At 54.7% G+C, this 12,492-nt stretch overlaps 1 protein-coding gene across 1 annotated transcript; it reads left to right on the forward strand.

The window, feature by feature from the left end:
- Positions 1-10,785: 10,785 nt before the first annotated feature.
- LOC109748004 (nicotianamine synthase 1) lies at positions 10,786-12,181 on the forward strand. Its single transcript, XM_020307057.4, has one exon. It carries the CDS (start codon positions 10,870-10,872, stop codon positions 11,857-11,859), a length of 990 nt encoding a protein of 329 aa, XP_020162646.1. The 5' UTR covers positions 10,786-10,869; the 3' UTR covers positions 11,860-12,181.
- The last annotated feature ends 311 nt before the right edge of the window (positions 12,182-12,492 follow it).

Genomic DNA, 12,492 nt, shown 5'->3' on the forward strand with positions numbered 1-12,492 from the left:
TCGATGTGTAAGAATCTGAGCCCCTCGATGCCGTGGCCGTACATCATGAGCTCCTCCGACGCCGGTCGGTCCGGGCACAGGGCTGTGGGGTGGCCCCAGTCCTTGCAAAGGTAGCACATCAGGGGATTGGGGCACTCGACTTGGTAATGGCCCACGATCCCACAGTTGAAGCACGGAGGTGGATCGCGGTTAGCCCCGGGAGCAGCAGCCGAAGCCGCGGGAGTGGGGCCGAGGCATTGGGGGCGCGGGCGGGGCCTCTCATCTTCTTCTTCTTCTTCTTGGCACCTTGACGCCCCCGCTGAGGGAGTCCTGGACTAAGGGGTCCTTGGGCGTCCGGCCTGTTATTCATTGGGCCGGATTGATGGGCTGCGAAGATATGAAGGCCGAAGACTATACCCGTGTCCGGATTGGACTCTCCTTGGCGTGGAAGGCAAGTTAGGCGACCAACTATGAAGATTCCTTCTTATGTAACCGACCCCATGTAACCCTAGATCTCTTTGGTGTCTATATAAACCGGAGAGCGTAGTCCGGATAGGCGGATACTCATTACCATAGTCATACAGGCTAGACTTCTAGGGTTTAGCCATTACGATCTCGTGGTAGATCAACTCTTGTAACACTCATATTCATCAAGATCAATCAAGCAGGAAGTAGGGTATTACCTCCATCGAGAGGGCCCGAACCTGGGTAAACATCGTGTTCCCCGTCTCCTGTTACAATCGATCCTAGACGCACAGTCTAGTACCCCCTACCCGAGATCCACCGGTTTTGACAGCGACATTGGTGCTTTAATTGAGAGTTCCACTGTGCCGTCGACAAAGGGCTCGATGGCCCCTTCTATCGTCAGTAATGACATTGTCCAGGGAGAAACCTTCCTCCCCGGACAGATATTCGTATTCGGCGGCTTCATACTGCGGGCCAACTCGCTCGGCCACCTGGAGCAGATTGATAGCTACGCCCCAGGCCATCAGATCAGATTCGGAAGCTTGAACTACGTCGCAGACATCCGTGGAGACTTGATCTTCGATGGATTCGAGACCGCGGCCACCGCTCCCCTTCGCCACGATGAGCATGGCCTAAACCTGTCATCGGGCCCCATCCAGGAGATAGCTCCTGCAACAACTCCGGCCTTAGATCTGAAGCAGATCGAGTCATCTGAAGATGGGAAGCTCAACCCCATCACGGAGGCTGCTGATCCCGCGGCGTTGGAGCCGCACATGGATTTTACTTCACATGATATCTGCATCAACGGAACCCCGGACTCGTCTCCAACGACAAGTTCCGAACCCTACGAGTCCGCGGATGCCGAACTCAATCGGTTATCGATCTTCAAGTTCAACGCCGCAAACGTCTTCCAACACTCACCCATGGGCGATGTACTAAACTCACTAAAAACCTATCCCTGGCAGGTGACTCGCCGCCAAGCTATGTTCGGTTCGAACTTGCGGCGGATGATGGAGAATTTAGCTTCCCACCCGCCACCCACTTCATAGCTACTATCGAAGACCCAACCAACACGCTTGACCCCGGCTCCGAAGACATCGACGGTATGGACGACGATGAGGGGCAAGGCCAGAACCCACTACCTGCTAGATGCGGGACGGCCACCTCTTGGTACGACGTGTGTATGGTAGACACACCCAACGACGCTCTCGACAATGACAAGGAGGATCCAGTTGAGAATAAACCTCCTGGTACATAGTCCGAACAACGGCGCGCTCTGCACCGCTCTAAGTCACATCGCTCAAGAGAAAACAATACTAGCCCCGGAGAAGATAACACTCCGGATAATGAAGACCCTGTTGAGGTAGGATCCGAATAGGAGGAATAGGAAGGCGGGCAAGACAGTCCTGAACAGGCCACATATGGAGACTCGGAGGATAGCAATTATCTCCCACTCTTCGAGGAAGAGGAGATCCTCGGCAACGAGGATTTTATCATGCCTAAGGAACCTCTCGAACAGGAGCGCTTTAAACGCCGGCTCATAGCCACTACAAGGATCCTAAGGAAGAAGCAGCTGCAGCTTCAAGCGAGCCAAGACTTGCTCAATGACAGATGGACCGAGGTTTTGGCCGCCGAAGAATACGGCCTTAACGGCCCAGACAAAAGCCACCCCAAGAGTAGGTGGCTCCCTCAATACGATGGCAAGGCGTTGGAGCCCACACCACCATCGAATATTGCGGTAGGCCGACCACAGTTCGGTCCGGATGAAGCAGCAGCTCAAGCAGAGCACCATACCAAACCTCCGGGCCGTCAAAACAAGAACAAAACAGCTCAGGGGAATACTCACGACATCCAACAAGACCTGGAGGGTAGAACAGGACACACAAAATCGATATACAGATCGCGGGGACATACCCCGTCCAGTGATGATGGTTACCTATTCGGACATAACAGAGCGGACCACGCCCGGTCCAAACACCGTAAACGGAGTCTACCGGAGGTGCTTCATAGTGTGGCCCAACATAGAGGAGCCGCACACCCTCTCTGCTTCACTGACGGGGTAATGGAGCATGAATTTCCAGACGGGTTCAAACCCATTAAAATCGAATCATACGATAGAACAATAGATCCCGCGGTATGGATTGAGGATTACCTCCTCCATATTCACATGGCTCACGGAGACGACCTTCATGCCATTAAATACCTACCTCTCAAGCTTAAAGGGCCAGCTCGGTACTGGCTAAACAGTTTGCCAGAAAATTCTATTGGCAACTGGGAAGATTTGGAAGACACCTTTCGAAACAACTTCCAAGGAACATATGTCCGGCCTCCAGATGCCGACGACTTAAGTCATATTGTCCAGCAGCCCGGCGAGTCAGCCAGGGAGCTCTGGACCAGGTTCTTAGTCAAAAAGAACCAAATCGTCGACTGTCCGGACGCGGAAGCCCTCGCGGCCTTCAAACATTGTGTCCGGGATGAATGGCTAGCACGTCACCTCGGCCAGGAAGGACCCAAATCCATGATAGCCCTCACTGCTCTAATGACTCGCTTTTGTGCGGGAGAAGACAACTGGCTCACTCGTAAAAGCAACAACGCCAGCGACCCGGGTACTTCCGAAATCCGAGACGGCAACGGCAAGCCACGACGAACCAAACACAACAGTCGTAATGACAATGAAAGATCACGCGACATAGCGGTCACGCCGGATTTAACAATCCAAACCGCGGTCAACGAAAGAAGCCACTAAAGGCAAACAAAGACGGACCATCCACCCTTGACAGGATATTGGACTGACCTTGACAGATCCACGGCCACCCTGATAAGCCAGCTAATCATACCAACAGAAACTGTTGGGTCTTCAAGCAGGCAGGCAAGCTCAACGCCGAACAAAAGGGGAGGAGGCCACTAGGCGATAAAGACGACGGACTGGCTCACCAGCTAGACAACAGGGGCTAGAAACAGTTTCCCTCCGAAGTTCGACCACTCCCGGAACGGAAATAGCTGTTCGGCTTCCGCCACCCACCTCATGTACCAGCAAGATTTACACCGCGCGTGCATCACTACGCACTCAAGATACCATGGGCATCGGCGGAAGCACAATACGGACAGCCCTACAAGTACTCCCGTAACGTTTTTTATCTGGTTTCCTTTTTCTTTTTTTCACTATTATCTCGTAAAAACATGTTACGAAAAAGATAATATCTACAATGGACTCTCTCGGAGTTCGGATCTGTACACTCACCTAAAAGGGTTACTTCCGTTAAGGATTACCCTCCCCAAGGACAAGCGGCGCAGACGTGCGACAAGAGGTCCAAAACAACTTTTTGAAGACCGCACTCTTTATTTCGAGCCTGTACTATGCCTTGTTTCCTCCGTTCCCGACCCCGAGTATGTCAGATAGTTGGGTTCGTTGTTTTTTATATGAATTTATCATTGGCTATTGCTCTACTCCCAGTAAACTTTTATCCGAACTAATCTTCCATACTCTTTCAACAATGAGTACGGCCTTAATGTCTACTTTACAGATGCACCTCGGCATAACCTGCCAGGGGCTCAGTATGGGAACAATTGAGTTGCCAATAAAAGTCCGAACAGCTCTAAAGCGCACTTCGGCGTCGCAAGTTTGGCCTTATATGCATCAGCTCTGAATCATTGTCTTGGGTCAATAGTTGGGTTGCCCGGCTCCTGTGCTTGCTACCCTACGTTCCGTTCTATCGGCTAGGGTAGTAAAGGGAGAACTACTGCGATTGTGCCCTGGCCTAGACCGGATGAGCACCTCAGTAGAGAAAACCGAAAACTGACTGTCATGATACGGCGAGAGCTGGTCAACCACTTGATGACTTATTCGAACCTTTGGTGATTCTCCGTGTCACACGAGGGATCTTTTTCAGATCAACATATGCAAGGCACCATATTATAATGCGTCGTATACATACCAGGGGCTATGTCGTAACCCCACCATAAAACTCCTATGGCTAAGTGAAAGTGTTAACGCCCTATAGTCCGATTGCCTGGTTCGCCGCATTATCACCTCCTTCACGGACCAAGACGTTGGATAAAGAGTGATTAAATGCTTTGCCGAACACCCCCGTACTTCCTACGAGGGGGCTGAAGCCGACGACTGGAAAACTTTCAGATTACATGAAAACGGCCGCACAGGAGGAACACAAGCTCTCGAGCAAAACATAAAAATAGATTAACTATAAAGTTGTCTGTTACAACCATTATACACATCACTCGAACATTATGTCTTTCGAGCATTGACCCTCTATCAAGCGGGCGGCCTCTAGAACGTCTTCAAAATAGTGCTCCGGCTCATAACAGTCCTTGCCCTTGGGTGGACTCCTCGCCGCAACATCGATGGCCTTCATCTTTCCCCGGAATGTTTTGACTCGGGTAAAGGCCATCCGTGCACCCTCAATGCACGCCGACCGCTTCACAGCTTCGATATGTGGCACCGCGTCAACAAGCCGCCGCACCAGGCCAAAATAACTACTCGGAATAAGCTCACTTGGCCACAACCGGATTATGACGTTCTTCATGGCGTCGCCGGATATCCTATGAAGCTCGGACCATTGGGACATCTGCTCATTCAGCAACAGAGTACACTTTGATGCGCCAAATTGCGACCAGAAAAGCTTCTCCGTTGCATACCCCTCTTGCGCTTGGTAAAATTGCGCCGCATCGAAAGAACTCTTCGGCAAGTCCAAAAATTCAGCCGGAGAACTCCAGACCTGGTTCAGCTGGGCATAGTCTGGATCGCCAAACTTAGTCTGAAGCAAAAAGGGCTTACCGGCCGCTATCTCCTTAGCCTGCCGAATCTCTTCACGAGTTGCCCTGGATTCAAACTGAGCTTCACTCGCCTCCCGTAAGGCCTTATCAAGTTCAGCCTTTTTGGCTTTATTCTCCTTCTCAAGATATTCACAGCGGCTGGCAGTATTCTTCAATTCAAGCGCCAGTGCAGATACTCTCTCCTCATTTTGGCGCCGAGTTGTTTGTTCGGCTCTTAGATCAGCCGATGCCTTTTCGGCAGCCGCATTACTACATCGGGCATGTTCCTTGGCCCAGGCTAGTTCCGCCAGCTTCGACGGCGGCAGCACCATCTGCATTCATGCACATTTCATACAAAACTCTTTTTAGCGTCAGGCTTAAATTACAAGCACATTGGTATAAGGAATGCTCGAAATATATACCTTGCGAGTCGTCAAGACGCATGTTGATCAATGCAATGTCATCTTCCGCAATATCCAGCTTTCGCTGCAGTTCGACCACTTCCGTATTTCGGGTAGCCGCAGGAGGGGAGGCAGCCTGTATTCCAAGTTAAATCAAGGTTAGTACCTGAGCATATCTTTTTGATCCTCCGACCGCTTCCTTCGGAAGGCAATCCGAGTCTCAGGGGCTACTGCATATACAACAGGTGCATTTTGTCAATATTATTTCAATTGGCAAAACTACATCACAAACCTCAAAACCTCTTAGAAGGCTCGAGAAGGCCTCATTCAATCCGCTCTTTGCGGATAGAACCTTTTCGACCACCATAACCATCAAGGCACGGTGCTCCTCTGAAATGGATGCTTGTCGCAGCATGTCTATCAGCATTTCCGGCGCTCTGGGGTCTTCGGAAACCGCCGCCGGAGTACAGTATTCCTTTGAAGGAATCCGCTTACTCGCCTCCAGAATCGTCTCCGACTGTAGGCCGGACAGTTCGGGGCCGTCATTCTTGATTCCCGAACCCTGAGTGACAGAGGCACCACCTTCGGGTAACGCCTTCTTCGTTTCCTGCACTACTTGACGATCGGGAGGAGCCCTTCGGGACAATACCTCGGTATCATCCCCCCTGTTGGGCGAGGAGGCCGGAGAAGGCGTGTCACTCTCCATCATCTCCGGAGAAGGTCTCTCGAGGAGGAGGACGATTGAGAGACACCAGGCGTTAACCTGCGTGGATGTACATATGTCGGATGATTACTTCACTAATAGGAAAAGAATGAGGTACGATTAAAGTGCCCCAGCTTCACTTACGGTTTGGCCAGAGGTTCGTCCTCGTCATGAAGCCCTACGGCAGCTTCGCTCGCCCGGCCCAAGCCGCCCGACGATGGCATTTTTCCTCTCTTGGAAGACTTCCCCTCCTGATCTTCGGAAGCGGCCCTCTTCTTGCCATGGAAGGCTCCCTCTGCGCCTTTGCCCTTGGGCAAAAGGGTTTCTGTTTCCCCGAACGCAGCGTCTAATTCATCCTAAGGACGGGCATCACCTCTGGGCTCCCCGCTCTCGCCCCCTCTGCAGACACCTGGTACGGTGTTGGAATCAGCATTCTTGTCAGCAGGGCGGTCGCAGAGTCTTCGGGAAGGGGCGTCGGACACCAGATTAACACCGCTTTCTTTATCCAGTCCTGTGTAGGAATGAATTGTTCAGTATCTTGTCAAGAGGTTCTTGAATGGAAGGTGTTCGGAGATTGAATACTTACCGAAGTGTCCGGATGATTGCAGTCAAGGCCAACATCTTTTGATGTCCGGCCATTGCTCTCGTTCCCCGAAATATAATTTCCACATTCCTTCGTGCGTGGTGCCGAAGAAGCGCTGAAGAGTCCGCCGTCCTTCTGGATTAAACTCCCACATACGGAGAGGCCGCCGCTGACATGGCAGGGTCCGGTGGACTAGCATTACTTGAACGACGTTCACAAGATCGATGCCTTTCTCGGTAAGGCTTCGGATGCGACTTTGCAGAGTCTGCACTTCATTGACGGATCCCCAGTCCAATCTCTTATTGATCCATGAAGCAAACTGAATTGGAGGGCCGGATCAGAACGCAGGCGTAGCCGCCCACTTGGAGCCCCGCGGCTCGTTGATATAAAACCACCCCTGCTACCATAGGTCGGAAGACTTGGAGAAAGACCCTTCAAACCAAACTGCGCTGGCAAGCTTGCCTATTATGACGCTGCCGCACTCTGCCTGCTCCTCCTCTGTCACCTGCGGCCTCACGTCAAAGGTCTTGAGCCACAAACCAAAGTGCGGAGGAGTCCGGAGGAAGGCCTCACACGTGACGATAAATGTCGAGATGAGGAGAATAGAGTCCGGGGCCTGATCGTGAAAATCTAGCCCATAGTAGAACATGTGCCCCCGGACGAAGGGGTTAAGCGCAAACCATAACCCATGGAGGAAGTGGGATACAAATACTACCCTCTCGCCGGATTTGGGGGTAGGAATAACCTGCCTCTTTGCGGGAAGCCGATGAAGGATTTCTGGGGTCAGATACCTCGCCGCGCGGAGCTCTACAATATCCTCCTCCGTGACAGAAGGAGCCACCCACCGGCCTGGGTGGCTGGATCCGGACATGATTGGGGCTGATAGAGATTGGAACCCGAGGGTTAGAACTCGAGGTGGCTGGGGTTGAGGAAGAAGCAAGCGCAAAGGAAAAAGACGAGACTGGGTCCCTATATAAAGACCCCAAATACTGAGCGTCTCCACCTGGGTCTCGAAACTTACCTATCCCCAAGGAGTTGTACCCAAGGGACGGTTGGGTTACCCATGCCTGCATTAATGAAAATCCCATGAATAAGGGGACACGATCTCTGCCTTGAAAAGACATGCCAGTAAAACCGCGTCCCGGGACGTGGGGCGACGTGTTAGCCAACGGCTGGAAATAGTAACCGGGCAGGCGTGATACGATGTCATAAACAGTTATCGGCAAATTGGACTCATGGAATATTATATTTTCTTCAATTATATGCACAGTTCCGGATATACTCACTACATCTGAAGACTATTCTGGAGTTCGGAAGGAGGGAACCCGCCTTGCAATGCCGAAGACAAATCTGCGCGCCGGACTCCTCGTCATTGAAGCCAGGTTCAGGAGCTACTGAGGGAGTCCTGGACTAAGGGGTCCTCGGGAGTCCGACCTGTTATTCATTGGGCCGGACTGATGGGTTGCGAAGATATGAAGGCCGAAGACTATACCCGTGTCCGGATTGGACTCTCCTTGGCGTGGAAGGCAAGTTAGGCGACCAACTATGAAGATTCCTTCTTATGTAACCGACCCCATGTAACCCTAGATCTCTCCGGTGTCTATATAAACCGGAGAGCGTAGTCCGGATAGGCGGATACTCATTACCATAGTCATACATGCTAGACTTCTAGGGTTTAGCCATTACGATCTCGTGGTAGATCAACTCTTGTAACACTCATATTCATAGAGATCAATCAAGCAGGAAGTAGGGTATTACCTCCATCGAGAGGGCCCGAACCTGGGTAAACATCGTGTCCCCCGTCTCATGTTACCGTCGATCCTAGACGCACAGTTCGGGACCCCCTACCCGAGATCCGCCGGTTTTGACACCGACACCCGCGCCCCGTTGCCGCCATTGCCCGGAGGCAAGCTAGGCTGGTTTTGCGACCGCTGGTACCGGTGAGGGGGGTAGCTTTGGGTGCCGGAGCATCGGGGCAGGGAGGGGATGGAGAACGGCCACGGCGGCGAGTAGGGGAGGGGGACCGGCGAGGGTCCGAGCGCCATGAGTCCGCAACCGGATAGCGGGGCCGGTCCCAACGGTCCACCCGAGCGGGGGAGCGGCGAGCGTCGCGGCCCGGCGAGCGGCGGTCGTTGTGGATTGGTGAGCGGCGGTCTTCACGAGCCGGCGAGCAGCGGGAATCCCGGGGAGGGGAGCGGCGAGCATCATGGGAGGCCAGTTGTCGGCGCAGGTTGGCCTCCCGGCGCTGGCCCTCCGGGGAGGCGCGGGCAGGAGCCCGGCAGTCGTCCAGCGCCCGCTTGGGGCGGCCGGCGCCATCGCCCCAGTCACCCGGCATGGAGGGAGGCGGCGGGGGGATGGCGAGGTGGGAGGGGGAGCCGCGGTGGGAGGTGTCGGGAGCAGGGGAGCAGGGTCGCGGCGAGCAGACAAGGAAGCGGGGACAAGTGGCGGCTGGAGGGGAAACCCTCGAGGTAACCATATCCTCCCACGAGCTACCGGTGGAGGCCGCTGGGCCTCAACTGGGCGGCCACCCTCCGCGGGCCGTCCCGGCCCATCCATCACAGGAGGCCCAGAGGGGCCTGTAAGCGATTGGGGCGCGGGAGTTTGGCCCAGCAGCTGGCCCAGGCTCGGATTGGGAGGGCCCAGCCCAGAGGGGGGCAGAGCACCCAGCTAGGGTTACCCCAGCCGCCGCCAGTCGGCGTGGGGGACTCCGAGGGCAGCAGAGTATAGGGACGGGAGAGCAATAGAGTCTGGAGGAACCGAAGAAGGCGATGAAGGGCCAGAAGGGCGATCGGCGGGAGATCACCGGAGTGCCCGTGGCCCCAACCGGCGGCGAGGCGAGCAATCCCGCCGGAGCGTGGGTGCCAGGAAGCCTCCACGACGCGCGGGCGGGACCGAGCTCGGCCCGCGGCGACGGGCACTCCCAACCCTCGAGGCGTCGCCTTGCCCCGCGGCTAACCGAAGAGAACTCGGCAGCCGGCGAAGGTGCCGAGCCCGCGCGCGGGCAGCCGAACTCCCACCCCCGGGAGTAGGGCCACCGGCGGCATGGGGCTGCGGCTGGCGTGCCGGAGCGGGCAGGGGCACGCGGTTGCGGCAGACTACCGGCCGGCCCGCAGCGAGGTGGGCGGCCTCCGCCAAGTCTGCCCAGACGACCCGAGCAAGAGGCAGGGGAGACGGCGGGGGGGGGGGGGGGGGAGGGGGCGGGGGGCAAGGGGAGACTCCAGCGAGGTCGACGGCGGCTAGGGACGGGGGCGGGGAGGGCGGAGATGGCGCCGGAAAAGGCGCGCCGGGCGCATCGCCCCGCGAGGCCCCGCAGTCGCCAGAGCCCTCAGCCATCCTTCGAAGTGTACACTATTAGTAATGAAAGCCTCTGAAAGTTTTAGCGGGTATCAAAATATTTATGACCTCAAAATTTTGGCCTATATTTAAACTAATTCCAATCCAAATTCAATTTCAGTCAAAATCCCTTCAAATTAAGTTAATTTCATTAGACCAAATTCCAAAAGAATTTTCAACTTTTCTAAAATTCGGATATTTGAGCAAGTTCAGAAATTTAGCTAATATCGGCATTTTAAACCATTCCGTCCTAATCCATGTTTCGAGACCCAAACACGAGGGACCCAAACTGGACGAACGCAATCTTCATGGATACTATAAAATGTTGTCAACTTCAGCATAGCGGCATGAAGATTAAGATTATATACTAGTACTTTCAAACATGTAAAAGTCTGACGAGAGGCATGAAACCCGCCTGGCCATGGATGCGTGAAGCGTGCACAATCAAAAGCGTCTTTTCCTCGGCTGCAGGCCGGCGTGAAATCGCGCACAACACTACAACAGAACAATTCTCGCCACTGCTATATATACGCTCACGTATCCATTTTAGAACTCATCGAGCAGCTCTAGCGTTCAGCGGCACACATTTTCTCCTGCTCCCAGAGTTCTTCCGGTCACCAAGAAGCAGTTATAACATGGATGCCCAGAACAAGGAGGTCGCTGCTCTGATCGAGAAGATCGCCGGTCTCCAGGCCGCCATCGCCGCGCTGCCGTCGCTGAGCCCGTCCCCCGAGGTCGACAGGCTCTTCACCGACCTCGTCACCGCGTGCGTCCCGCCGAGCTCCGTCGACGTGACGAAGCTCAGCCCGGAGCACCAGAGGATGCGGGAGGCGCTCATCCGCCTCTGCTCCGCCGCCGAGGGGAAGCTCGAGGCGCACTACGCCGACCTGCTCGCCACCTTCGACAACCCGCTCGACCACCTCGGCCGCTTCCCCTACTACAGCAACTACGTCAACCTCAGCAGGCTGGAGTACGAGCTCCTGGCGCGCCACGTGCCGGGCATCGCGCCGGCGCGCGTCGCCTTCGTCGGCTCCGGCCCGCTGCCGTTCAGCTCCTTCGTCCTCGCCGCCCACCATCTGCCCGACGCGCACTTCGATAACTACGACCTGTGCGGCGCGGCGAACGAGCGCGCCAGGAAGCTGTTCGGCGCGAGCGAGGACGGCGTGGGCGCGCGCATGAAGTTCCACACGGCGGACGTCGCCGACCTCACGCAGGAGCTCGGCGCGTACGACGTGGTCTTCCTCGCCGCGCTCGTCGGCATGGCGGCCGAGGAGAAGGCCAAGGTGATAGCCCACCTGGGCGCGCACATGGTGGAGGGGGCGTCCCTGGTCGTGCGGAGCGCGCACGGCGCGCGCGGCTTCCTGTACCCCATCGTCGACCCGGAGGACATCAGGCGGGGCGGGTTCGAGGTGCTGGCCGTGCACCACCCCGAAGGTGAGGTGATCAACTCTGTCATCGTCGCCCGTAAGGCCGTCGACGCGCAGCTCAGTGGGCCGCAGAACGGGGACGCGCACGCACGGGGCGCGGTGCCGCTGGTGAGCCCGCCATGCAGCTTCTCCACCAAGATGGAGGCGGGCGCGCTTGAGAAGAGCGAGGAGTTGGCCACCAAAGAGCTGGCCTTTTGATTCCAAAATGTGCGTGCTGAATCATCTGTCCTCAACTCCGTCATTCTGTCGCCTGCGATCGTGGTAAATTCCCTACTCGTGTGTGTTTTGATGTTTGTGCCTACGAGAGATATGCGTTCTGCCTTCTGGAGTTGTGGTGTTAATTTCCTACTCGTAAGTACTACTTGTATTTGTACCTGGAGTAATGGTACGTAAGAGAAATAATGTGTGATTTAAAGTGCAATTGCTAAATCCCAAAATAAGTATCTCAACTTTGTACTAATTTTAGTACAAAGTTATACTAAGGTTAAGACACTTATTTTAAAAGGGATGGATTAAGAAAGAGCAGTGCGATTCTTTGGCCCATGCATGCACGACACTATGGATGACCTTCGATCTCTCGGCTCGTCCTTGAGAGGTGTCAGATGCCTTGTGTCCAGGTGTTTTTGTTGGCGGTCTCTTGATGTAGTAGCAATGTCGGGTTATGTGGATGTTGTGTATTCGAAGAGACTGGCGGGGTCACCTGTGCGGTTGTGGGGTTTCTTGCCGTGTGAGTAGTTAGTATGTGCTTCGTTTGTATTGGTTTTCGGCCGGTTTTCCGTAAATTAACTAGGCAATTCTCTTCTTCTTAATTAATCGATAAGGCAAAACTTT

Source organism: Aegilops tauschii, chromosome 6 (assembly GCF_002575655.3).
Source record: "Aegilops tauschii subsp. strangulata cultivar AL8/78 chromosome 6, Aet v6.0, whole genome shotgun sequence".
Taxonomy (NCBI): domain Eukaryota; kingdom Viridiplantae; phylum Streptophyta; class Magnoliopsida; order Poales; family Poaceae; genus Aegilops; species Aegilops tauschii.